The 27,306-nt window shown below is 56.0% G+C and overlaps 1 protein-coding gene across 1 annotated transcript in view; it reads left to right on the top strand.

The window, feature by feature from the left end:
• LMO1 (LIM domain only 1) overlaps positions 1-10,889 on the top strand; it is a 35,942-nt gene extending 25,053 nt beyond the window's left edge. The window contains exons 2-4 of the mRNA XM_011220917.3: positions 6,233-6,446; positions 8,960-9,085; positions 10,575-10,889. Coding sequence (XP_011219219.1) covers positions 6,233-6,446; positions 8,960-9,085; positions 10,575-10,680 — 446 coding nt within the window. The 3' untranslated portion in view covers positions 10,681-10,889. The remainder of the gene's footprint in view (positions 1-6,232; positions 6,447-8,959; positions 9,086-10,574) is intronic.
• Positions 10,890-27,306: the final 16,417 nt, after the last annotated feature.

Here is a 27,306-nt window from a genome sequence, read left to right as displayed (position 1 = left end):
GGCTCTCGCTCCTCCATTTCCTTGGGAAGGTGCCGTTGAGAACAGGGCACCAGGCCTCTTACTCGTGGGTTTTGCTCAAATGAGAGCTCGATTTTGAGCTACAATCTACTTTTTGGAAAGGTTTTGTAAAAGGCAGTACAGGTGCCCATGACTGCTTGCGCATGGGTGTGTAGGATACATGAACACGCCCATCATGCGTGTGCTCTGATGCATGGGTGTGTATTTCCGCGGAACATACCAAGCACCTGCTACATGCCAGCGCCGTGCTGGGTTGTGGAATAAAACCACTGTGGGGAGAATCAACACAGCCCCACCTCTCGTGGAGCCAGCGTACATGCGTGTGATCACGTGTCCACGCACAAGTGTCCGTGTGCTGCTGTGCATACTTGCAGACGTGTAACGCCTGCCTTCTGGGCCCGCGAGCACCTCAGAGGTCCACAGCACACAGCCTGACAGCAGGGCAGGTGAAGCCAGTGCTTGGGCCCCGAAGGCAGACTGCCAGGATTCAAATCCCAGCTCTGTCCCGTACTAACGGTGTGGCCCCTGACAGGTCGGAACCTTCCTTGGGTCTCAGTTGTCCCATGCGTAAAATGGGAATAGTGTCAAAAATGGTAGCTATGTCACGAGGCGGCTGGGAGCCAAGCGCTGAGAACCTGGGCCCCGCTAGCACAGTCAGCCTTGTCTCCCGGTAAGTCGCCCTTAGCCCCGGGCGAGCTCAGCTTCCCTTCCAGAGGAGAAGGGGTGCCCCTGGTGAGGCAGGGGAGCCCCAGAACTGCCCTGGGTGGCCGTGCTGTGGTGTGTGGGGACAGGTTTTGAAGCACTACTGAGACACATACAGACATGACGAGAAATGCCAAGGTGACACCTGTCGGTGGCCCCGGAGCAGCCTGCCGTGAGCTGCCACAGTGATGCCTTCCCACCTGCTTGCCTGTCAGATGGGCGGGGCTGTTTCCTTCTACGCATGTCTGCTGCGACCACGGGACTGTCCTTTGGGTAACGCTGGACTCTCGCCGGTGCCTATGTGACTTTCACCAGGGCGGCACGTTCAAATCCATGTATTTGCTTCAAAGTAAGTGATCGTCACCATTTGAGGGACCTGAGATGGAGCTGTGTCTAATGCCAGATGGGGTGACACTACTCAGAGCTAACTTTTGCCTGCCGGGTCCCATGTCAGTCCTAAGCACTTCACATAGATTTACTCCTTATTCCTCATGGTAACCCTGTGAGATGTGGACTGTTTTCATACTCATTTTACAACAAAGGAAACTGAAGCACAGAGGAATTAAAGTCACACTGTCAAAGGTGTCACAAACACAAATTGAAGAATACTCTGTAAATGGCCCGTGTTCTTCGAAAATGCTAGTGTCTTGAAACACAAAGAGAGGCTTAGGAATTCTTCCAGATTTAAGTAGACTAAACTTGACAAGTGAATACAGTGCATGATCCAGAATGTTATTTTGCCATACAAGATATGATTGGGGGAATTGGTCAGATCTGACCAATTATAATAGTATTATATAAGAGTGTTAGATCGATGCTAGTTTTCCTGGTTTTGTTAATTGTACTGTGGCTATGTGAGAGAATGCCCTTGCTTTTAGGAAATGCACATCAAAGTGTTTAGAAGTATAAGCCTTCATGTCTGAACCCAACTCGCAAGTGAGTCAGGAAAAAAATTATAGGTAGATGTACAGAGCAAGATAAAGCAAATATGGTAAAATGGTCCTATTTAGGGAATCTAGGCAAAAGGTGTACAGGAATTCTTCCTATTTTGCAACTTCTCTGAAGGTTTGAAATTGTGTCAAGATAAAAAGTTAAAGCAAAAAGGAAACAAGGGTCAGAACAGGGGGAAGGCATCCCAGGATGCATATTAATAATATTCCCCAGTTCCTGGGTCGGTCCGCCCTGGAAGCCAGACTGCTGTGGCTTCCTATGCATGACCTTGTTCTGTCCTTACCGCCATCTGTGTAGAAAAAGACCTTTTTGGCTCCCGTTTCACAGAAGCAAGTCGGAAAGATGAGGGATTTGCTCCAGGTCCTCCAGCTCCTTGGGACAGCACTCAGGCTGGAAAGCAGGCTCTGTCCGTTCAAGCTCTGTGTCCTGTGCCTCACCCCCACTGCTGGCTCTGAGTTTGGGTGGAGAGGGGGATGGGTAGGACAGGCCATTTCTTCCTGGAGCCATGGTGGAGGGAAGGTGCTGGGATGGAAGCAGACCAGGTCCATTTGCAGGACGGAGAGGGATAATTATTCCAGGATTCTGCAGGGACCAGATCCCGCAGGGCCAAGCGGGACAAGCTGGCATGTGGGAGGGGCCCTCAGATGCCAGCCGGAGGTGCCAGTGGTGGCCACAGTGGCGCAGGCATATCTGGGAGTGACCTGGGGCTGGGTGAGGTGGGCATTCTATGGTGGAGGACTGGCTTTGGAGGAGATTTTGGGAGACAACGGGAGTGCTTCCCAGTTGGGCTCAGCCTGCTGTCTAAGCCAGAGGGAGGCATCAGGGGGACTGGGAGCCGGTGGGCTTGGCAGTTTGGGGAAGTTCACATGCCCGATATGGGGGGCAGCTTGGCGTGAGATAGCTGGGCAGGGATTGCTGAGGACTTGAGTCTGGCCTGGCAGACCCCCTGCGGCGGGGGTGGGGGGAGGTCCAAGTGAAGAGGAGGGCTTCTCTCCTGGCTGGAGGGTGCGAGCAGGAAGAGCTGAATGACCTCTGGCAGTCCCTCCCGGTCACTGGGACTGTCTGGCTTTTCCCCAGATTACAGAGCTGAGGGCAAGTGTCTGGCAACCAGATGAGTCAGACTGGGAGGCTGCCTGCTTCTCCCATTAGCGTGCCCGGCTTAGAGGCAGTCTAGGGGTTTGCCCTCTCTCCCCTCGAATGGCATCTCCCCCCACACCCCAAGTTTGAGGGGGAACACGCAGGCTACGTGAACCGGTTTATTTTGCTGGGTCCCATGTGTGTCTGAGCGTGTGCCCACGCGTGCGGCAGGCTCAAACACCATCCGTTGTAAAATATCATTGTTTTCATGGGTGAGTAGTAATTACTGGGTAATGCTCTAAAACCTTTCCTGAAGGAGCGCAAAGCTGTTTTTTTTCTAAAGTCAGGAGTACATTAAAAGGATTACCATGTAGATTTGATTTTTAGATAACACTAAAATGGATCCCAAATGGACTTCAGTAAAGGGATGCTATCTCCTTAATGGAAAGTGCATGGCCCGAGGCTCAGCTCCCAGAGCCAGGCAGGGGAGGGAGGGAGGGAAGAGGTGTCTGCGGGGCTGACTGCCGGGCTGGGTGGGGGCTGGGGAGGCAGGGCGGGGAGGGTGAGCCCTGACCCTCTGAGGATCGTCTCACTCCATCTGGGGAACAGGAGACCAGAGATGCCCCGTTTAAACCTCCTTGCCTTTCCAGGAGTGTTTTCAGGTCTCCTGAATGGGCCCAGTGAGAGAGCAGACACAGCGTGAGTGCTCAGTAAAGAAGGGAGGGGTGAGTCAGACTTCTCCCAGGACCTCAGCCTTTCCAGGCAGAGAAAACCTGAGGTCCCTGTATGCTCTGGGAGCCCCTTAGCCACGCTGGCCCCCAAGGTCTGTGCCTCTGTGGGCATCAGACACTGGCAGAAGCCTTGTGGCTTCTTAAGAGTTCTCCAGGGCCCAGGAAGCAGAGTTCCCAGGCCTTCCCGAGCCCGGCTGCGTGCCAGAGCCAGCCCGGGCACAGGCAGGACGCAGGAGACCTGGGCTAGCGTGTGGCTGCGCTCCTCACGGCCTCCCTGGGTCCTGTAGGTTCCAGGCCCTTCCAGCTGGTGCTACAGATCACAGCTCTGAGGGCTTGGCGGCTAGGCGTGCCACGGCCTGTGCTTAGAGGACCAGCCTGTCCGGAAGCCATGCCAGACGGAAGACGGAGCAGGACAGACACTTCTAGTGCTGGGGCCCTTCCTCACATCGGTGTATAACTTAGTGGGTCTGGGTGTATCCCCTGCGTGTGGGTGTCCTAGTTCCTCACACACCTCCTGCTAGTGACAGCACAGAGGTCGAGCCCTGCGGGCGGGGATGGGGACTCAGGCCTGCCTGCGGCCAGCACGGTACACGAGGGGGAAACCAGCCTTGGCGGGGCTATCCTAGACGCCGGGCCTGAGGTTTTCCAAGCTGTGCGTGTGCACCTGGAGCCGTGCCAGCTGGGTGCTCCCTCCACAGCACTCAGGGACGAGAGTCCCACCCTGGGACCCACAGACCTCCTCACGTCCAGCTCTCCTGACCCCTCGCCTATTTGCCCACACCTGGTTCCTCCCTGTAGGCCCGGCCTTGGAAGGAACCCTTCAGAGCCCCCTTAGCTCTCAGGGATGCCCGCTCCCCAGCTGGCTTCCATGGCCTCCTTAGAGCTCTGTGACCAGACTGCACCCTGCCGGAGAAGACACAGGCAGGCCTGAGGACGTAGTCACCTTCAGCCTCATCGGTCTCTCAGACCAATTAGCCTTTAGAGCTGCATTAAGGAAATTAGGCAGCAAGCGTCCTAGCTAACAGACCCTGCGGGGACTGGAAAAAGGAGGAAGGAGGAGAGGCCACTGCTGGCCTGTGCTGCCGGGCCTCTGCCGTCACCTGTCCTGCTGCTCCTGGGCCCTAGAGGGCCCCCTCCCCAAGAGAGATCTGAAGAGGCAGCAAGGCACAGGAAGGGGGAGGACCCCCGGAGCCAGCTGGATGATGAGTGGCTTACTCTAGACCTTATCTTCAGACCTTCTATGCCTCAGTTTCCCCATCAGGCCTTGGAGCATTTTCCTGGAAGAGCTCTGAGGGCCCTTCTGACCTGACGTCTGTGGATTCTGAGACTGAGGTCCCTTGGCGGCTTATTCTCTTTCTGAAGTCTGAGGAAGGGTCAGGTGTCAGGAAGAGGGAAAGGGAAGGAAGCCGCTCAAACTCTGGGCTGAGGGCAGGGATAGAAGGGATACCAGGGAGTGGGAACTGAACCCAGAGCCCTAGAGAGCGCTGGGGTCCCCTGGAGAGGATGGGGTCAGGAGGAGGGCAGACTTCACAGGCTTGGTGGAGAGCCAGGGAGGCAGGAAGGCGTGGGCTGTCCCCTTCAGAGAGGACTCCCCGTGCACATGAGCCTTGGTCAGGGAAGGCACATCCCCACCCCACTGTCTTCATGAGGGGTTCTCAAGCACCCCCCAGCTGCCCCCAGGGCCTGGACTCTGAGACTCCCTGTATTTCCCCCCAGGCAGCCTTCAGCACATTCAGGCCTCAGGGCTCCACACGGGATGTCTGGACTCAGGATGACTTCTTTCCCCACCTCCTCCTCAGCTGTTGCTCCCTGCAGTCACTCGGTGTGGCCCCAAGGCTGGGGGCTAGAGGGGCACACGCTATGCCTGTGTGCACACACTTGCCTGCTGGGAGGTCGCCTCTCCTTCCAGTAAACTCCATGCTGAAATTCCTGCCCTTTGTATTTTTTCTTGTATGTTAGGAAGCATGCGTGGGCCCTGGGCCCTGGGAGGGGGCCCATGGCTCTGAGACTCTTGTCCTGGTGGGAGGAGCAAGGATTCAGAGATTCAGAACCACCCCACCCTCAGGCCAGGGCAGGTGGGAAGTTTGAATCTAGGTAGAAGCATTTCTGAGGAGAGCCCCAAGGAGACCAGGCCCCGCAGCCTCCCTGGCGCACCTGCCAGGAGACCCAGAGTGCCTGCACCCCACTGGGGGTGTCATGGGGCGCCCCACTTTCTTCCTGATGCCGCCACAGTTCTACATGAGTGAGCCAAGGCTGTAGCCTGACTTTTGAGGGTAAAACGGCCCAAGGCACGAACCGTCAGGAAGTCTTGCTCTGGGCGTTCTAGTGGACCCCAGCCCATGGTGAGATTCAGTTGGTAGGGCCACCGAGGAGCCACTCAGATGGTGGCTGCATGAGGACAGTTTCAGGCCTCCTGTCGAGCAGACTGCGCAGGAGGCAGTGGCCCGGGGGCGGGGGGGCGGGGAGAAACAGCTCAGGGGGGCTGGGCCTTGGGGCTCCGTGCGTGCTGTACACCGAGCAGATGCGGGGGCTCCGCAGTCTGCCTACAGCTTCTGGAGGGACCTTTGCAGGCCAGGGGAACAGACTGTGTCAGGCAGCTCAAAGGACAGGACCCCGGGGCCAGGCGGGGAGCCTGCTGGGGAGGAACCCCAACCCCGGAGGGGGCAACAGGGAGAAGCAGTGGGATGGGCCCTGAGGCCCGGAGCCACAGAGTCCGTCCCGTGTCCATCTGTCTGTCGTCTGTCCATCCACAGGCGTGCCGATGCTCTCCGTCCAGCCCAAAGGCAAGCAGAAGGGCTGCGCGGGTTGCAACCGCAAGATCAAGGACCGCTACCTGCTGAAGGCGCTGGACAAGTACTGGCACGAGGACTGCCTCAAGTGCGCCTGCTGTGACTGCCGCCTGGGCGAGGTGGGCTCCACCCTCTACACCAAGGCCAACCTCATCCTGTGCCGGCGTGACTACCTCAGGTGTGCCCCCCGCCGGCCCGGCACCCCCTCCTGGGTGGGCACAGCTCTGCCCCTGCCTCTAGACCCAGGCCCTGGTACTCATCCCTGACTATCCTGGCCCGGCCCTGCTCCCCCAGACGTCGCAGAGCCCCAAAGACAGAGCCACACCGTCAGCTGCTTGGCTCAGCGCCCCGCACAGGGCCTGATCCAGCCTTTGCGACCATTGGACACCTGAGATAAGTTTCCCAAGGGCACCAGCCTGGCTCTTCCCATTTTTGCCAGGTCCTTCTGACCCACCCTGTCCCTGGAATCTGGGAGGGGACACTGCAGAGGCCTTCCAGGAGCAGGTGGGGAAGCTCTGACTTCCCTGGGCCCCTCCTGTCTGGTGATGTCTCCTTGCCTCCTCTTCCCCGTGCCCAGCGGGCCCTGGCGTTAGACAACGTGGGTGCCTGGGGCGTCTGGCAAGTAGCCAGACCCTGGGAGAAGGACCACTGATGTTGGAGCTTAAAGCCCTGGGTTTGAACTAGCTCTGAACCCTCTGGCTTCTGACCTTCTCCAAGCCAGTTTGTCCTTCCGTGAGTAGTATGGACTAAAGCTTCTCCAGCTCGCACTTCTTGGAGCGCTAACCCGCCCTCCCCCGCAACCTGGATCCTATTCCCTGGGGCTGTCTTCCCCAGTTTACCCTCCCTTAGGCCATTTATGACATCAGCAAGGCTGGAAGGAGGCCACAAAGTGGGGGCCTTGGCTGAGACCCAGCATCTACATTTGGCTGGGTGGTGGTGGCTGGGCCCTGTGAGGAAGGCAGGCCCATTGCATTAATTAATAGGTCGGGCAAGGGCTTCGTGGGGCCTCCCCCTGCTCAGGTCTGGGGCGTGGTAGGGGGCAGTGTTATCAGCAGAGGCTACCCTACTTTCTGGAAGAGCCTAAGGTTTACCTGCCTGCACCTTCTCTTTCAACTTCTGCCTTCAGCCGGAAATTTTTTAAGTGGCGCAATAATCCAGGATCTGTGATTCAGTGCTCCTCGCTGGGCCCAAGGAGGGGGCTGAGGTCAGGAGGCGGGGCTAAGGAAGACTGTTTCTGGGGACTGCTTCCTCCATGACCTGGAAGGGGCCTCCAAGTTGGAAGGTCTCGGACATCCCCTGGGGGCTGAACCTCCCAGGTTAGGGAGAGTTGGCACACAAACAGATGAGTCTCCAGGACCTGGAGGGGGTGGGGGGCACAGTGCCGGTGGGCTTGTCAGCAGAGTCAAAGCACCCACAAGCCTTCTGAGCCCTGCCAGCTACTGGAGCCTGAAGGTGTATTTTTCTGGGCTCTGGCAGAGGCCAAGGAATGACTTTGGGGCCAGGTAGGTCAGTGGGCTGGGGTGGGGGTGGGGCTTCCTTGGGCCGCTCCGTCCCCAGCCTGCCCCCTCTGCAGCCACTGGAGGCAGTGGACTGGGGGCAGTGAGGCCCCCCCTTGGCAGGCAGATGTCGTGGCCCAGTCTTTGTCTGCCTTAATCTGAGCCACCAGGCAGCTGAGGCTGATGAATAATGGAGCCAAGCAGGCGCCTGGGCTTGAGCAGGACAAATCAGGGATTAGAGGGTCTCTCGCCCGCCTTTCATCCCCCCTTGCCTCACTTGGGGCCTGCTCAGCCAGGGTGCAGAAAAGAAGCAAGGAGGAGCCTGGCTGGCTCAGACCATTGGCACACCCAGCCCGAGATTGGCCTGCATGGGGAGAACGTGAGCGCCCCATCCTGGGAGCTCTGCCGCCAGCAGCTAAGAGGAGGGAATGCCTGCGTGCAAGAGGCCTCGTGTCAAATGTCCTTGGAACGCTGTGCATCAGTCCTATTTTAGAAGCGTCTTTGAGCAGGATCACCTAGTTCAGCACCCCCTGTTGAGAAAGGATCAACTGAGATCCAGGAAAAGGAAAAAGGGATTTGGGCAAGTCACCCAGTGAGTTGGTCACAGAAAAAGACCACCCCAGAGGGGTGTTGTCAGAATTAAATGGGTTGATCCTAGTACAGCCCTCAGAACGGTGCCCGGCGTGTGGCAAACACGCTCTGTAGAGGCGTTCACGAAGGGGTCTGTGACTGAGTTGACCGAAGTTCCCACCACAAGCCTGCGAAGGATGCACTCCGGTCTCCGTTTTACAGTGAAAATACACGAGGCTCAGAGAGACCCGGGGCCAGCCTGAGGGCCGGCAGACTGCCCCGAGTTCACGCTTGTGTGACTGCAGCCCTCGCTCATGGCCCAGTGCAGTGTTCTGCCAGTGTCCCTGGGTCCCAGTAGCCCGATCCCCTTGGGAGCCTGGGAGGGGGCTCCTGTCAGCCCAGCCCAGGGATGGGCAGTGTCCTCCAACCCCTGAGCCCCTACACTCCCCTCCCGGGGTGGCGGGGCTGATTTCTCTGAAGCCCGATCTCTTAGCAGAGTCGCAAAGCTGCCCTGTGTGCCCCGTCCCCCCCGGCCCAGGCCCAGCTGCTAAGCCCGCAGGAGGAGGGACCCGCGGGGCCCTGGGTCGCGGCAGCCCCTGAGCCCTCCGCACCCTTCCCTCGGCAGGCTGTTCGGCACCACGGGCAACTGCGCTGCCTGTAGCAAGCTGATCCCAGCCTTCGAGATGGTGATGCGGGCCCGGGACAACGTCTATCACCTCGACTGCTTCGCCTGCCAGCTCTGCAACCAGAGGTGAGAGCCGCACCGTAGCCGACCCCAGCGGGTGCCTGCCGGGCCCGCGCGGTGGGGTGCACGTGTACAGGCGGGATCTGCGTGTACACGTGCTCGTGTGGCACCCTGTCTTGAGCATGCACGTGGGTGTGTTCCATGTATGCCCGAGCCCTGTAGCCGAGTGCGTGCTCTCCAGCGCTGTCGTGTGTGGATTTGTGTGACTGTGCTGGGTCACGCGTGCATGAGCTCACTGCGTGTGTACGTTGTGCCGTGCACACGTGTGCCTTTCTCGGTGTGCACGTACGAGGCAGGTATGTGTGTGCTGTTGTGTGCATGTGTGTGCATGACGGATGAGGACGAGTGCAGACACAGTTAAACGCGCATGTACAAGGGGTCTGTACACACACCCTGGGCCCTTGCCTGTCGGCCATACGTGTGTGCATGTATGTACGTTTTAGTGAGACGGTGTTCCTGTGCCTGGAAGGCCATCCCCTTCTGGGAATGGCTGCTCACTCCTGTGATTCTGGTTCCAGCCCAGCCACTTTCTGATCCCTACACAGTGTCTTAGCCCCGTGGGGAGGCCCCGGGGACCTAAGGAGTCGGAACCCCTCAGCCCTGTCTGGGGACCTAGCAGTAGAGGGCGAGCCCTTTTCTCAGGAGCCCTCACGTCAGGAAGGAGCTCACGCAAGTGTCCCCAGAGGATGAAGTCCAGAGGGACCTGCAGGGAACACCGAAGGGGATCGCTGGGGGCTTGGACAGAAGCGCCACTAAGAGGGCTCGGTGAAGTTGCAGTGCCACCTGGTGGTTGGATTGGGATCTGCGGGGACTGGGCCTATGACCCTGGGGTCTGGCTAAAGGCCTAGCCACCCCGGGAGCATCTTCGGGGAAAGGGCTGAATCCTCCAGTACTTTAGAAGGACTGGAAGGGTGGGGGTAGCAAAGCAAGGCCTTCTCTGGGTGGGAGGGAAGGTGGTGGCACAGGGTCACCTCCTCTTGGAAGGAGGCTCCAGGAAGCCTACAGATTCTGTTCAAAGGAAGAGGTTCACTGAGTCGTCCTCCTAAGTCGGAGAAAGGAACAGAAGGATAGAAAAATCAACCATTTTACCCCTTCCTCCTTCCCCATTTCTACCTCTCCGTCTCTCCCCTCTCTCAGTCTTTTTCTGTTTCTTTGCCCTTCTCTCTCTTTCTCCCTCTCCGGGGCTGGGGTGAGTTATTCCTACACCTTCCCACCAACCCCACCCCTCCAGGGAAGACCTGACTGTGGCCCAGACTTGTCTGTCTGTCTGTCCTACACCCCAGACTACAGGGCCTGGCTGAGGCCTGGGCTGAGGGTGACTGACTGGGTTAGCTGTGAGACTTTTGGGGATCCCTTCTGGAAAGTTGAAGGAACAAATTCTCCAGGACCTCAGTTCTCACAGGTCCACCTCCTGGGCTGGGCTGGGGCCTGTCTGGAGCCCCCACCGTCCACTAGGACCCTTCCATGGCCTCTCTCTCCTGCTTGGATTTTCCAGATTTTGTGTGGGAGACAGATTCTTCCTGAAGAACAACATGATTTTGTGTCAGATGGACTACGAGGAAGGGCAGCTCAACGGCACCTTTGAGTCCCAGGTTCAGTAATGCCCAGCGCCTGGCCTCCAGGCCCATGTCCGTCCGCCCGTCTGCCCACCCGCCTGGCCGGCCGGCCATTCTCCTGCCAATTAGAACTCGTCCGTCCTCGATGGGAGGGATGGCCCTTCCTCCGCCGCCCGTCTGTGTGTGACCCCTCCTGGGGCCGGGCTGGGCCTGTACAGTCTGTCTTCTGTATATAAATGGGAACATTTATTTTATGAGAAATGTAATGCGATTTTATTACTGGCGTGGATTAAACTTATGAATGTTTCCGGGGAGGTTGCTGTGCATTGATCACCTGACTGACACAGACCTGGGGCCCCTCCAGAGCCGGGCGTGGAGCAGGGCATGGGGCTCCAGCTGGGCTTTAGGGGGTAGAAGCTGGAGGGAAGGGGACAAGCCCACGTATCCCACAGCCAGATGTGGGAACGGGGGTGTCCTCCCCTCCCCTTGGCAGAATATATACCCTGGCCCCCAAGATAAACAGAGGCAAGATGAAACCCTCCCTTCCCTGGGTTCCTGTGTGACCTCCCTCCACTGAGACCACCAGCCAGGAACCCAGCCTTGACCTCCCCCACAGTAAGACCCCGAATCCTGCTCCTTCTACCATGGGGATACCATTCTTAAACGCCTCTTCCCTTTCAGGGTGATGGACAGCGTTTGCTGTCTCCTCCCTGCAGCTTGGGCCTGACCTGGGGCCCACCTTTCTGCTCTTCTGGGTGAGCGAGAACAATCCTGTTGGCATGTATTCAGCCCACGCAGGCTAGAGGCATTCATTCATTCATTCAGCAAACCTTAATCCACTCTGTGTCAGCCCCATGCTGCAAGCACCAGACATGCAGATGAATCATGGATCGGACACAGTCCCTGCCCTTGAGGACGAGGGAGAAAGCCAGGAAAACAAGTGGAGCCCAGCACAGTGAGGACGAACCCCACAGGGAGACCTGGGATGGGCCAGTTCTCTTCCTCGGACCACGACCACGGAGAGTCAGAGACAGCCCATCCAGTGGACACACGCAGTCAGACAGATACGCGTGCCGGCAGCCCATCCAGTGGACACACGCAGTCAGGCAGATACGCGTGCCGGCAGCCCATCCAGTGGACACACGCAGTCAGACAGATACGCGTGCCGGCAGCCCATCCAGTGGACACACGCGGTCAGACAGATACGCGTGCCGGCAGCCCATCCAGTGGACACACGCAGTCAGGCAGATACACGTGCCAGCAGGCAGGAGACACCGACCCACAAGCAAACGGGTGTGTAGGCAGAAGTAGGCGGGTACAGCCAGACAGACAGACGCCCAGGGCGTTTTCCATGCACAGGCTCAGCGGGCTCACCCAGGGCAGTAGGAGGGCCATCTTGCTCTCACCTGCCGCCACAGGACCAAGCACGGAGCTGGAACCACGGACGTATCACTGAATGGTATTAAAAATAGGGACTCCTTGGATCAAGCCTGATGGGGAAGGCTGTACGGACAGGCTGCCCCCACCGTCAGGCCACTTGCTCCTCCTCCTCCGGGGACTGTTCTCACCCTGGCCTCAGCCCAGAGCCCAGGCAGGGCTGATGGAGCCCACCCACTGCCTCTGGTCCTGCCTGCTTCTGGAAGGGGACCTGCATGTCACCCTGACCTGGGCCTGCTCTCCCATTTGGAGTGAAATGGGAGCATGGCCGGGCCCTTGGGGCCCAGGGAGCAGGCTACCTCCCCACATTGTGGTTTTGTGGCCAGTGGCCCGCTCCGTGGGCAGGGATCGCTAGGGCCAAGGATCTCGGGCTAAGGGTTCTCACCCGTGGGGCTTCCCCCTTCTGTGACGGAGCCGCACCTGCCTGAGTGACAGAGAAGAGGAGCAAGGAGCCAGGTGGCCTGGCCGCAGTGGGGTTTGTATGTGAGGTGTCTGATGTGACTGTGGAACTGGGGAGCGGAGTGGGTGTGGCCGTGTGAGGCGGGGACTGAGTCCAAGTCCGTAAATTGGAGTGCTGGAGTCTGCCGTGAGGAATTTTCTCTCTCAGCTTGGAAAAGGGAATCAGTTCCCTGAACGGCAGCAGAGCCCCCCATGCCAGACCCTCCCTGGGCCCTGGGGCCAAGTAGGACTGTGCCCACCCCTAGGCCCCCAACTCCTAACTTCAGAGTTTACTGCAGAGGACGTTGTAACACAAGTTAATTACATGGTTATCGAAAGAGAACGGAGCCACCCGAATGCATTTTCTGGGCAATTACAGTTGTTTCCAACAGAGTTCCCATATTGCAGCCATGAAATAACATGTCGTTTTGCAGTAATTATGTAATTAACTTGTCTCACCGCTCTAGGTTGCACAACAATTAATTCACTCACAATGAGATAGACTCAACATCAGGCAGCCGGCCTCTGAAAGCCCCCGAGAGCAGAGCTGGCCTTCTAGGAGGACCCCAGCCCCGCTCTGCCCACTGCAGACCTTGCCAGGGGGCTTCCTCGGCTCAACATGCTGTGAAACGTGCCAGATCCAGCACCATGGCCCCACTTATGGCTGTGTCATCGTCCCTATCCGGGACATGGGAATGACCTGTTTCCAACAGCAGCCATGAGCCGGAGACCTATACCGTGAAGTGCTGTGCTTACGAGAGCTGGGATCACCATGCTGGATGTCACGATGTGTTGAGTGGGACACCCTTTGCCCAGAAGTCCCACAGCGGTCCACTGCTGCCACCAAGAAGAGGCCACACAGGCCTTGCAGACATGCGGCTGGTGTGGAACCAATGGCAGGGCAGGGGGAGCAGAGAGGAGAACGGGCTCTTCCTGTAGCAGGGCAGCCAGGGCAGGGCAGCCGTGGCTACTTGCAGCCAGGGATTATGCACCTTGGGAGCTCCCCAGGGGCTCCCAAGAAAAGCCTGACTCCCCCGCCCCCCGCCCAGCCACGGTGGCATAGAGGAAACTTGGTGAAGTACAGGGCGTGAATGGCTCTGACCCGGTTCTCCTTGGGGCTGCAGCACCATGTAGACAAGGGTAAGGGGGAGACAGGAAGAACCGAGCATGGACAGCTGGAGGCTGCAGCAGCTCGAGCCTCAGCCCCGGGCCGTGTGGGCGGTGGCAGTGCGGACGGGCATCGTATGGTAGCCGCGCATGGTCCCCTCTTCCTCCAGCCAGCCCATGGGACCCTGTCTTTCCTGCCTGCGTTTCTTGGTGGCCTGTGTCAGAGATACCCTAACAAGGGGCCTGGAACCCACGGAATATGGCGCCTGCTTATGCCCCACTCCTTAGCCTGAAGCTGGACCACATAGTCTGTTTGGAAAGAAATTTGGTTCCAGTCTTGACAGTGCTGCATGACCCATCTCGTCTCCTGGGCCTCGCCCCAGAAACTGTGCCCACATCGTGAGATACACAGGAGCCAAGGCAGAACCCGCTTGAAATTCCTGCCCAGAAAGTCTCATCTTTAGCGTGGAGACCATTGCTTTCCTCCCTTAAAGCTGTCAGTGATCATCACAGCCTGACTGACTATGTCTGGCATGGAGTGCTCCCCAGCACCACCCATCTAGGGACGCTGCCACCAAGTGAGGGTAGATTCAGGAAAGATGCTTTGTGCTGCAATTGTGCATTACCTCTAAAACTATAATTGCCTAAAAATGAATGACTAAAGATGGGCTGCTGTGAAGATCAGTTGGTCCAGAAAAATACTTGGTCCAGCCTGGTTTAATCATGAGAAAACACACACACACACACACACACACACACACACACACACAAATACACATGGCTCCAGAGTGCTAGTAGATCAGAAGCCCCTGAACAAACCTCATCCCTGGGCCCGGGGCAGACTTTCGTACTACCTTGTCTCAACAAGGGTGGGAGTCTCTTGCCCCCCGTTGTAGGGTTGAGGGGTATCCCAGATCTCTCAGACTCCCAAGAGTAAGTGGACTACAAGTACATTGTTCCTTAGCTCCCTCCTGTTGCTGCCATATTTGTCGCACAGCAATAGCCCCTCCTACCAATTGGTCTGCCCCCAACTTAGCACCTCTGAGTCCTTGCCGGCTCCTGCGGCCACACTGAGCTCCGTCGCCCCAGGCTCCAGTGGTCTCCAGCACTCACCACCCCTCCCCTCTGGGCCGGGGCCAGTGCTTACAAGACTTTCACATCACACTTCTTTCTGTGGCTTCTCCTTTTCACCCCCTGCACCTGCTTCAGGGAACAGGGACCTCCCTTGCTGGCACTTGCCTCCGGACCCTTTCCAGGGGCTCAGGGCCAGACCTAGGAAGAGGAATGCAGGTCCTGCTCAGGACGTCCATCAGAGCGCGGGGCGGAGCGAAGGGTGCCTTACTGCGCAACTGCTGTAGCAGGAAGAGGGAAACGGGCTGGGGCCAGGATTCAGGGAGGAAGGAAACCTGCGGCGCAGAGAGAGAAAAGAGCTTTTAAAGTGTATTTCCCGTGGAGGAAAACAGTCGGATTCAAATATTTTGGACTCTCCCAAATGGTTTTTATTCTGGGGCACCAGCCTTTCCCTTTATGAAACATGGTGAAAAGCCTCTATGCTGCGGGTTCCCCCAAATACCAATTTCTCCCTCTCTAGACCCCCCAGGCTGCACACCTACACGAGGCTTCCCATGGGGACCGCCTGGACCTCAGTTCTCTGAGCTCCACACAACAGCCCAGTCTTCAGACTGCCCCACTGGCTACTGGGTGTTGCAGACCTTGTGGCCTTCTCAGGCGGCTCAGGAGCCCTTTGGCTGCCGCTGGCACCGGGTTGGGTCTCCTCCTTCAGTCCCCTGCCTTCTCTGGGGTACAACTAGATTCCAGAGAGGAACCAGTCCAGGGGCTTCTGCCTGGGGCTTGATGTACACTCTCACCTCCTGAGTCTGCTCTGTGAGCAGAGTGGGGAGCCCCCTTGCGACCTGGGGTCTTCTACAGTTCCAGCAAGTGCAGTTTTGTCTTTCAGAGTCTGAAGGTGTGAAGGGACAGAGGCAGTTTCTGGGCCACACCTCTGGTAACAGGTCTCCTTCTGCCCTTGGGGTATATGGGGCTCTCCCCACAGGGAGTCTGAGGGCTCTTCCGAATGACCCAGGACCCCCTCCTCCTGCCTCCCTCCTAATGTGCCAGCACGGGTTAGGGATCCGAGATGGCACGCTTGCCTGAGACAGAGGAACGGAGAGGGAGAGATGCGGGGGGGGGGAAGGAAGGAAGGAAAGGGGAGACAGACAGATGGGAAGAGATGAGATGGGGCAGGAGAGCAGGAAGAGAGGACGGGCAACAGGTCTGGGAAGAATCTAACTGCTGGGGAGGCGCGGGGTGAGGGCAGCTATGGTGGCAAAGGGCCACGTGCCATGGTAGTGGCATGTGGCCAGGAGCCAGATTACGTGGGTTCAGACCCATAGCTCCTCTGTGTGTCAGCTGCCCGGCCTTCAGCAGCTCACTTCACTCCTATCTTATAGAGGAGGCAAGTCCTCATCTTTACAAGGGGGTGTGGGCAGTGCCTACTAAGACTGCCCGAGCCGAGCCTTAGATGAGTCATCACGTGGATGGCACCTGCCACAATGGCAGCCAGCTCACGGTGGATGCCTGAACATGTAGCTGCTGGTGGAGCACGGGCTTGACCCAACCGGCACTAGGTCTGCTGGTTCTGAGGCCCAGGGCCCTCCTGCAGGAGGCCTGGGCTCCCCACGGCAGCCTCTACCCTTCCCCACCCCCCCACAGGCTGCTCCCTGGAAGGGGCACTGCACCCTGGAACTGTGGGGGAATCAGCCCGGCAGACCAACGAGCAGGCTTCCCTAAATAAAAACACACCCAGCCCCTCTCAGCTGCTCGGTAACTCGGTTAGGGAGGTGAGATGATTATCATCATCCCCATTTTACAGCTGAAGAAACTGAGGCTCCAGGTCTCATTCTAGTAAGTAATAGAACTGGATCTGAACTCAGGCCTGGTCTGACTCCAGACTGCAATCGGGGAATCCCCACGTGAACCTGACCCCCAGACGGGGCCTGTGCACTGGCAGATGCACCTGGGAGCGGGCCTGGGAGTGCACAGGTAGATGGCACCCTGACAAAGCCCGCAGACACGCCCCCTTGCCCCTGTTTCTCTCTACGGCCCATCCCCCAGCTGAGAACGTGGTCCTTGGGTAAGGAGGGAGAGACAAGAGAGGAAAAGTAAGTGACTCGGGCACTTCTGTCCCTCATTGCACACCCTGACTGAGACTGTCGGCAGGGCCTGGCCTGTGCGGAGTACTGGATGGGATGAGCGATTCCAGATGATGTCGTCAGAGGACACGAGGGCCAGGGCGGTGATACAACCCAGGCTGGAGTTCTATCAGTGAGGCAGGCCCCAGCGCGTCACCATTCAGTCCGCCAGGAAGCCAGCGCTGGTGGTGGGTGCTGAGGAATGGAAATCCCGGTGGACAAGGCAGGCAGGGTCCTTCTCCATGTGGGCTTGGCAGTCTAGTCGGGGAGACCGACAGTAAACAAACAGATGGAAAACAAGCTAATGACAGTGCAGAGAGGCTGGAAAGAGGCCTGCTTTAGATAGAATGGGAAAGAATGATCTTTTCCTGCTCACCTTTAGAGTAACCATCTTCTTTAATGGGCTCACTTTGGGGAAATTGAGGCCCAGATAGGAAGTGATAGACGGGGGCACACTGAGCCCAGCCTGGGTTGGGACCTTGACTTCTTGCCCTAAGTCTGGCCCAGACCTGTGTCTCCTTCATCCCGAGACCTTCATTCCCTCTAGGGTCCCGCTCGGATGCACAGTGCTTAGAGGAGAGCAGTGCTGCTCAGCCCTGACGTCTGCTCAGTGCTTCTCTCCCTTTGTTTTCCAGGTTAATAAGAAATATTATTTCTTAAAATACCAAGACATTGGGCTTGGGTTCTTGGCTGCCATCGCCAATCTCCCTGCCCCAAGATGCCACTAACTTGGGATATGTTGGCTGGGTCCGTGGGTTCTGGGGATTCCAGCCTGATTATGCACCAGGGAAAAAGAGGGTTTGCTATAAAAGCAGGAATTGGCAATGTCCAGAGGGCCAGGGGACAATGGGTTGGCATCACCAGTCCTCCTCTCCCCTTTCTCCAGACTCACTGCCTTCAGCCTGCTGGCCTGTTCTGAGGGAAGAGGCACTCCAGGCTTAGCCTCAGCCTCAGCCTCAGGCCTGCTACTGGGCCTTCCTGCTCCCAGGGATCCCGAGGGAAACCAAGGCAAGTGGGTTTCTCATGGCTGTGCATCCCAGGGCTGAGGTGCAGGGGCCCCTGTCTGCTGCCAACAGTGCGTACCATGCATGAGGTGCCCCCTTGGAGGGAGAGTTGTTTCGTTTGGCTCCTGTGATTCTTCTCTGCTTTACCCTGGGCTTTCATGCAGGGCTGTGGATTTCCAGAATGTGGCTGACAGTAGAGCCCCTTGCTTCTAGGCTGGAGACACCAGCCCATCATCCACTCCTAGCCTCTCACAGGGAAGGAGTGAAGGCACTTTGCACAAAATAGGGTTGGGTAGGCACTGGTTCCATGGGACTCAGGAGACCCTGGACCCCTTCTCTAAGTTCCCACGGGCTGGCTGCCCTTCAGCTTGGGGCCCAGCTGGCCCAGGCCTGTCCTTTACCCCCTCCCCTGCACCTGCCTACTTATTTCAGGCATATTTGGAAGCTAATCCCTGCATTCATTAAATGACCCCTCCTCCTGTCCCTCTGTTTTCATTAGAGACAAGAGAGCTAATTACCAGCCCCTCCGAGGCCCCACCACAGGCCATCTTAGAGCTGACACAGCCTTTAAATGACTTAAAAATCCTATTTCCCTGCAATGAAATGGGCTACCCTTCCCTCCCTATTAAAACGAATTACTATGCACTTCCCATCTGAAGAGGGACCCTGCTCCTTGTCCTCCACAGACAGTGGCTCCTCACAGAAGCCTTTCCAGGTTGCTGGGAAGGGAGGAGGTGGAAAAGCCCTCCAGCCAGACATCCCAGTGAGTTGGGGCAGGCTGAGCCTGGTGGAGACTGGGCAGGACGGGCTCAGGCTGGAGAGTCGGATGGAGAGGGTGTTAAGGAGTAGGGAGAAAAACCAGTCCTGGCCATCAGCCCCTCTGGGGCCTCAGTGCTAGAAGAGTTCCCCGCCCACATCTAAGACTTGAACATGTCTTGTGGGAGGGGGAACCAGGTCAGGGCCGCAGAGCTCTATGGAGCTCTCCATGGTCCTGGAGTTTTTGAGCCTGAGCCCTTGGGCTCACGTTCAGATGCACAGAGTGAAAGGGGTGGTGGAAACCACCTCCAAGTATTATGCTGTGGGCTACGTCTGCGACACAGGAACTCCCCATCTCCAAAAGCAGCTCGATTCTATAAAGGGAGCCCCTGCTCAGGCCCCTCTGACTCCAAGAAACGATGCCAACAGTGACCTTAATTGTGACCCTTGTCTTTCCCTCTGCCCCCTGTCTAGGACCTACAAACTTAAAAAAAAAAAAAAAAGACTATCTACAAAGGGGTGGTCTTAATTTCAGCATATACGTAACCTTGTTTCATTTCAAGAATATAATTTTATTTTGCAATTTAGCCATTATATTTATTTTAAATCACGTAGGGGGATGCCCTAACATTTTTTCTTTAACTTAGGGCCTCTAACTTGAGCTCCAGACTTCATCTGGCTCTGTTCATTGGGGGCTTTGCTACGTCACTTCCCCTCCCACATTCTGGGAGCCCTTGAGTCCCTCCCCAGGGACATGTAGCAGTGGGCTGTCACTACCTGCTCTCTTCCCACCCCTACCAGCAGTGGAGGAACACCTATGTTTAGTCCAGAGCCAAAACCTGTTAAAGTGGGAATGAATATAAGGGGGAAAAGGAGCATGATCTGCCCTCTTAGGGACCCCAAGGCCTCTGCAGTGCAAGTCTGAGGCCATCCTCAGGCCAAGCAGGACTCAAACTCTACCCTCTGCAACTGCCCTTGTCTCTGATAGCTCTCACCACCAGCAGCACTTTGAAGTATGAGGCACCATCTTCCTCTCCCCACTTCCTGCGCTCTACCAGTCCCGTGCACCTTCAAGCTTTGCCTTCTGATCTTTTGCAGGGAAACAGGCAAGAACAAAAACTCCATACAAAGGAAGAAGCACAGATTCCAGAGTCCCACAGTAGATGTAGGTTGCAGGCTCCGGAACGCATCTGGGTGATGACCAGATCCCCATTATACTTCTGGTTGCCTTTATTCCTTAGGGGAATGCTCACATTTCCACCTACCCCCGCTGCTCATCAGTAGCAAAATAATGCCCTTGGGCCTCAAGAGGCTTTAGAGGGAGGCTATCAAGGGCTCCTTGCTCCCTGTGGACAATCTAAATTCCTGAGCTCATAGGTCTGTACCCTCTGGGAACTTAACCCCAACAGGGCCAATGACAACTCCCCATACTGGAAAATGTTTCTGCTTATTAAATCCACGTCACCTCCTTTGCTGTATTGTGTTTCACGGTGTCCCTGGGAGCACAGAGGTTACAGGGGAGGAAATAAAACACATCGTGGTGTAGCTAGGTGGTGTGGAGAACTGAAGTCAGTTGTCCCGCATCTTGGCACAGGGGAGGTGCTCACAGTAGCTCAGGCACACACATCAATACAAACAGCACGTGGTGAGAATGAATGGATGCATCGTATGTTGTGAGAACTCTGAAGAAGGGGCAGCCCGTGTGGCACAAAATACCTGAGAGGAAGCAGAGACTGGGTTGTTTCTTGCAGAGAGAATAGCTGGAGGGATGAGGGAGGCCTTACAGGTATAGGGGGAGGTCTCGAATCTTGACTGGTTGGAACACAAGAGGAGACACTGGCAGTGGAGTGGCTTTGGAGTTGAGCTGGGGGACAGGAAATGGGAAGCTGAACAGAAGAGGTGAAGCCTTGACGTGCTACACAAAGAGTTTTTCTAGGTTCTCAAGCAGGACGTGGCACACGAGTCCTCTATTTTCCAACTCTTGGGCCCTTTTTATTTTTTTATTTTTTTTTATTTTTTTTTAAAGATTTTTTAATTTATTTATTCGACAGAGATAGAGACAGCCAGCGAGAGAGGGAACACAAGCAGGGGGAGGAGTGGGAGAGGAGGAAGCAGGCTCATAGCGGAGGAACCTGATGTGGGGCGATCCCACAACGCCGGGATCACGCCCTGAGCTGAAGGCAGACGCTTAACCGCTGTGCCACCCAGGCGCCCCAAGGGCCCTTTTTAATATGTCCTTTCCTGCAGGCACTGAAGAAACCTCACTGGCCACAATTTATCAAAGCTCTATCTTGGTAAGGGCAGTTACAGCCTGCAGTGAAGAAAGAGTACCAAGGAAAAAGGCTTTTGGTGGTCCCAGGAAGCAGAATTATTTGAGCTGGGCCTCGGATTCATCTGGGTGGAGACACAGAGAAAGGATACTTCCGGCAGAGACAAAAGCAAGTGCAAAGGCCCAGGGGCAGGATAGTACTCGGGGAGCTCTAGGTGCAGCAGGTGGCCAGCTGTGCTGCTCCTTTGCTTGTCGCGCAGTGCATGGATACACTGGATGTCTCTGCCTTGGGAATCAGGCACATAATTGAGGTAGGGGTGCCCTTTTTGGGGGGAGAACTCGAGGCCCGATAGACCAGAAAGGTTCTGCAGGTGGCAGAGTTCAGCACATGGAGTGGCATTTTTCGATGCCATCTCTACCAACAATGCAGATTCAAAGCAGAGATGACCACTCTGTCGGCTAGAAATTGCGCGTGACATGGCCCACGCAAAGCCCTGTGGCTGGTCACTAGGTACCTTCCATCGGATTACTGTTGTTTAGTGCTCTTTGGGGGCGGTTCTTCAAACAGCTGAGTAGTATCACAGGCATGGATGAGGTTATGAAAGAATTTATCAAAAGTCTGGACACCACAAAGCATCCCTGATAGTTGTCTGGTGCCCTAAGCAGAAAAAAAGTAGGATTGGTTCCATTCATCCCTCCCTCCCACCATCCCTTCTTATCTCCTTCTGTTCCTCCTTCCGCCCACCTTTCTATCTATCCATTGTATATTGAGCATCTAATGCAGGGTAAGGCCAGGGAGGCACAAAAGAAATGAAGCAAAGTCCCTGCCCTAAAAAACCTCTCACGGAAAGGAGGAGAGTCAAGAGCCAGCCTGTGAAAAAGCCCTAAGTCAGTGTGGTCGGTGTCCTACCAGCTTCAGAAAGAAGGCAGAGGAGGTGGGGAAGTTTCTGGGGAAGGACACTTGAACATCAAACAAGGGAGAATGAGCACAGCAGACAGTGCTGTGGGGGAAGGCCCAGAAGCAGGAGAGGGTGGAGCTTGGGTGAAGCGTGGCCCCGAGTTCCATGTGCCCTCACATAGACGCAGAGGTCCTGGAGGAGAGCAGCAGGACCCAGGCGGGGGCTCTCCTTCTGGCCTTGGGGAGATGGGCATTTATCCTTGAGGAACAGGAAAATGTCAGAGCTTTGTACGTGGAACAAGGCATGATCAGATCTGCACTCTTTGAAAGATCACTCTGGGGTGATATAAAGGGGGAATCAGAGGGAGCAGACACCCAAGTAGGGACACCTGCAGTTCCAATTGCCCAGGTGAGAAATGAGTTTTGCATGACTTCCTCTTCATGCCCCTGCTGGGCTTTTTTTTTTTTTTTTTTTTTTTTGTATCCACTCAAAAACATATACTAGAACCGTCCTGGGGATGCAGAGGTGAAATGCGCCATCCTGCCATAGCTTCCAAGGTCTGCTGTTCCCCTTTTCAGAAAACCCAGATCCCCTCCAAGGACCTTCACCCATGATCCGCTCCTAGGGCTTCTTCCAGCACAGAGAATAATGGCCGAAGGAAAAGTGTGCACATCGCCAAAGACTGTCTTATGAGTTGAGATGGACTGTGGTCACCTCCTCAATCCCCCATTACCAGGGAAGACATTTGGGGCTCATAGAGGAATTGAGAATGGTGCCAAATGTCCCAAATGATTTGGGGTGGGTGGGGGGCATTTTCTGTGAATGAAGGGTCCTATGAAAGCAGGGGTGGAAATGAGTCAAACTCGTCCTTAGCACCATAATTCTGGGTCATAATTATTGGAGAGAAATAAAAATCAGGGTACTGGGAGGCATATGCATTCCTCTGGTGAGAGTCAGCCTGCTGCAGTGGTGAATTTCTCTCAGCTCTCACCACGAGGAAGCAATGCATGTCTGGTTGAGAGACTGAACTAGATAGAGTCAAAGCATGAACATCTCTCTCATGTAGATGAGGGAGCATCTCCCTGAGACACCCTTTGCAGTGGACATTTGGTGAAGTCCCAGCCTCCATTCTGCAGATGATCAGTCTAACTGGAAAGGGTGTGTACACTCTGTACCATTATTGGTCCAGGCCGAGGAGGTATCCAAGTTGTCCTGATCAGACTAAGGACTTAAATTTATGATTGGATGAGAGGTTTTCTGTCTTTCTTTTCAAATGTGAATAAGGAACACAGGTAGCCCTGTTTGTCACCGGAAGCATCTTGTGGCCACAAAGGAGACCAGGAAGGCAGAATGACACCGAAGAGACAGAATGGAGGAATGGGAAACTCCTATGTCCTTGACAGCTTCATTACACTGCTGGTAGCTGATCCTTGGGGTCCGCCATACTTCCGATGTCCCTATTCTTCAAGCCCCTTTAAGTTGGGACTTGCAGTAACTTTCTGTTACTTGCAGCTCAAAGCATCTTTACTAATACCCTCTCCAAAGGACTCCAAAGGTGAAGGCTTGTACCCCCTTGGTGTGGTACAAGGAACCTTTTGGTTGCATAAAATCTCATGCCACCATCTTCCAGCTTCCCATATTGGTTTCAGGTGCTCAGCTGAACCCCTCAGTAGAAGAACTGCTTACACCCCCATCCTCTGTGTTAGATCTGGAGAAGACACTCAGAGAAGAGGCAGGACCTTCTCTTTTGTCCTCAGATGGGGCGCTGGCCCTGCCTTTGGGTATCACTGCCCAGAAAGGCTTTTGGGACATGGACAGCTCCCCAAGGCCTGAGGGTCCAAGGGCCAATTTCCTGATTTTCCTCTCAAGAGAATATCATCAGACCCACGCACTTGCTTCACCCGAGGGCCAGAAAGGAGGGCCTTGAGCTGCGAGCGAGGGGTGGCTATTCTCTCCATATGCAGCAGTATATTCAATCCCATCAAGTCCCCCCTTTCACCGCCTCCCTGACCCTGTTGCTCAAGGGGAGGAGCCGTGCACAGGCAAGTAGCAACTGGGAATCCACTGCGCATGGGCTAGAGCCTAGCAGAAGCCCGAGGGCAGAGTCCCAAGGGGTCAACTGGCAGGCAGACAAAAGCTGGAAGCTGCTGTTCTCATTCCCTCAGGCTGAGGTATCAGCTAGGATGGGCTCTCGAAAGCTCTTGAAGGTAGTGTCTGCAGTACATCCTGCCCTAGCTCCAAGGCCTGGCCTGGCTGGGACTGCAGGGGGAACCTTCAAAGCTGCTCTCCCTCCCCTCCCCTGCCTTGGAAACATGAAAGGGATTCCGATGCCCCATGCTGGTTGCTTTGATATCCAGCCTTATCCACTGAAAAGACCTTTCCCTGTCAGTGCTCTCTGTCTCTCCCCTGTGACTCTTGCCCTGTCTCCTCTTTGTCTCTCCCTCCCTCTCTCTCTCCTTCGTTTGTTCTCTGTCTCTTTTTGACTCTCTCCCTCTCTCTCCCACCCTCCCTCCCAGGATCTGTGTAGCTAAAATATTTTTCTCAAGTAAGATCTAAGTCACCCTGTGTAAGACAGTTGGGCGTAGTGGAGAGGCTGCCACAGGGCCTTTGCTGGCCCCAGCCTGAGGCTGCCCATCCCCCACTCTCCATTCTTAGAAAGGACATGAGTCTTTTGCTACTCGGAGGCTCACAGGTCATCCTGCCTACAGGAGAAATGAAAGCCTATCTGTGTCAACTGGGAGGCTCCCCCAGGCCCCAGAATAACCCCCAGCCCATCTGCCTGGAGCCTAAAACCATCATTATTAGTCAAGCCATTGGGAGCCCCTGTCCATGCACCAAGTGACACCATGCGTGAGCCTCACACTTTCTCTCCGAAGGGCCCTGGTTATCAGAAGGAAGGAGCCATGGAGGGGTGTGCTCTGCTGTTGGCACAAATTGTTTCTAAGTCTCATGTTTCATCACACACAACAGTTCACACACATCTTCATAATTCTAGTCCATAACATGGCCTTTTTAGGGTGCGCTTTTTATTGAAATGTAAACAAAAGAGCTCAAATCATTAATGCTTAGCCCCATGGTTTTTCAAATGAAGCACACCTATGTCAGCAGAACCCAAAGAAAAGGAATATCATCAGCACCCTGGGAACCCCTAGTAGCCCCTCCAGTCACTACCCCTGAAAGGTCGCCTCTAGTCCTCCAGTCCGTAATATATGCTTTTCCAAATACATGTTTCAAATTCCTTTCTCTGTAGTGCACCCATTATTTGCGGGAGCCCATGCTTGTCCTGGGGCATTCACAAGCCCCAGCATCGTGCTGAGCACTGCGGACGGAGCAGCACAGAGCCTCGTCTTGCCCATCCTCCCAGCAGCTTCAGGAAATGAGGACTGGCCTTACTATTTTTGGTACTTGACAGCTAAGAAACTGATGTTCCGAGAGATGTGATTTGCCCAAGGCCACTGAGCCTGAGTGGTGAATCAGGAATGTGAGACCCCTGCCAGCACCCTGCAGCTCCAGGGGAAGATTTGCTCGCAGGAGCCTGAGTTGTCCCATCTGGGGAAAGGATTCCTGTTGAGAGCTTGATAACATCATGTTAGAGACGGTCGGGGGCTGGGGGCTGGGCCTTAAGCAACACTGATGCCCAGAACATGGACATGGAAATGAGGGCGGGGTCCCAGGCAACCTGGCCAAGGTGACCAGTGGGCCAGTGGATGCTGCCTCAGAATCAAACTCCTGACAGGAGGTGACCTTAGTCCTCTGGGCCAAGTGTGACCTTCGGCGCCCAGATCCATTCCCAAATATTCAGTGGCCCTTCCCTAGGGGCAGAGGGGAACAGGACATGGTCTTGCCCCCAGGGTGGCTGGGTGACCTTGGGCAGGTCTCCTCCCTACTCCTCTTTACAAAAGAAGACACTAGAAGAAATTCCCCAAAAGGGTCCAATGTGGCTTGCGGTCCCGGGGCACCCAGCAAGGGATGTTGCCAGTGCTGTGGGTCCTGCCAGGGTCACATTAATAGAATGCGGTTCAAATGGTCTAGAAGGGTAGAGCCAGTCTATGCAGCCCCACTGACCTCCAGGCTGGAGGCCTCCAACTCACATCCCTCTAACTCCCTGAGGATAGACTGCAGCCCAGGAAAGGGGTCCCTAAGCAGATTCCAGGGCTGTAGGAAACCTGCTTGGGGAAGATCACACCAAAGTTTTCTAAAACTCAGATAACTGGAGAAGGTGATCTTTTCAGCTCCTTTCAAAACAGTGAGTGTGAACCTTGGTGGACAGGAAGTGCCGTGGAGAAGGCGGTGAACCCTTGCTGACGGACGACCCTATTGCCGGCCAGGCTGGCTTCAGAGAGTATAGTGTCTCACGTGTGGAACGGGACAGACTCACGCTGCTCTCCCCTGGCCAGACCACCGCTGGGCTTTGACTTCAGGAAGAAGGTTCAGAATGGGAGAGAGAAGAGAGAGACCTCGTGCGACCAGGAGCCGCTGTTGCCACTGAGCGGGTCTACCCCCACGGGAGAGCAGCCTCGGGGCTGCAGTTTCCCGGCTGTGGAGCAGAGAGGTCAAGAGCAAGGGCTCAGGTCTGGCAAAGTGGGGTTTCGTGTCTCGTGCTGCTGCTCTCACCGGTGACCTTGCTTCGGTTACGCCCTGTGTCTGGCCTCAGACTCGCACGCACCTCACAGGGAGAGCGGGATCCCTCAGTGAGGTGATGTGTGGCAGGGGCCTCGTACTGTGTGCGGCATAGAGCAGTTCAGCTCCTTTTCGATACTATTATGGTTATTGCTGTTGTTAGCTGAGTGGCTCTTCTGGGGAGAGGGAGACTCGGGGTGGGGGTCGGAGAGAGGAGCCCGCAGACCCCGCAATAAGGATGACCCCTCTCGTTATGAAAGCTGCCACAGTGGCTGTGAGCTGCCCACCCCTCGAGGTGTCCTGACAGAGGCTGACTGACCCCCGGCCCCAACTCCAAGGGCCACCTCCAGCTCTTAGCCAGACTTTTGGGGTCCCTTCCACTTTTGTACCTGGTGGGGATGCCCAGGACGGTCTGTCAGTCTGGCCACGGGGCTTTTATTCCAGTCCAGAGCGAAGGACACGGGCAAACGGTGTGGTCCCGGCCAGTGTCTACGGGGGAGGATGCGAGGGCTCCTTCCTGATTCATCTCTCTGCCCAGAAAAGCCCTCAGAACTCCTCTTTCTGAGCACAAGCAGCAGGATAGGGACAGGGATGAGGGCACGAAGAGGTGGCTTAATAAAAAATCCCAATAAAGCTCTGCAGCCCCTGGTGGCCAGGGGCAGGTCCTGGGCACAAGCCTTCCTTAGGCCCGCCCACCTGGGGGCCCCGACTAATATTCCTGGAGCCTCTGCCTGCCCCTGGCTTCATTAGCGATGCTGAAGGGGCCGAGAGGTCCAAGGGGGCTCCCAAATGCTGCCTGACAATATTGCCAAGCTGCCTGCGCCAGCCCCACCCCAGCACACGCACCCCCGCCCCCATGCCAGACCCTCTGCTGAGGGATGGGTTTGATTCAATCAGCCACTTGCCTGTGGGACCATCCGGGTCAACTTATTATGGGCGGACGCCAGCTC

The sequence above is a fragment of the Ailuropoda melanoleuca genome, chromosome 8 (genome assembly GCF_002007445.2).
Source record: "Ailuropoda melanoleuca isolate Jingjing chromosome 8, ASM200744v2, whole genome shotgun sequence".
Taxonomy (NCBI): domain Eukaryota; kingdom Metazoa; phylum Chordata; class Mammalia; order Carnivora; family Ursidae; genus Ailuropoda; species Ailuropoda melanoleuca.
This window is presented reverse-complemented; position numbering and strand designations above follow the sequence as displayed.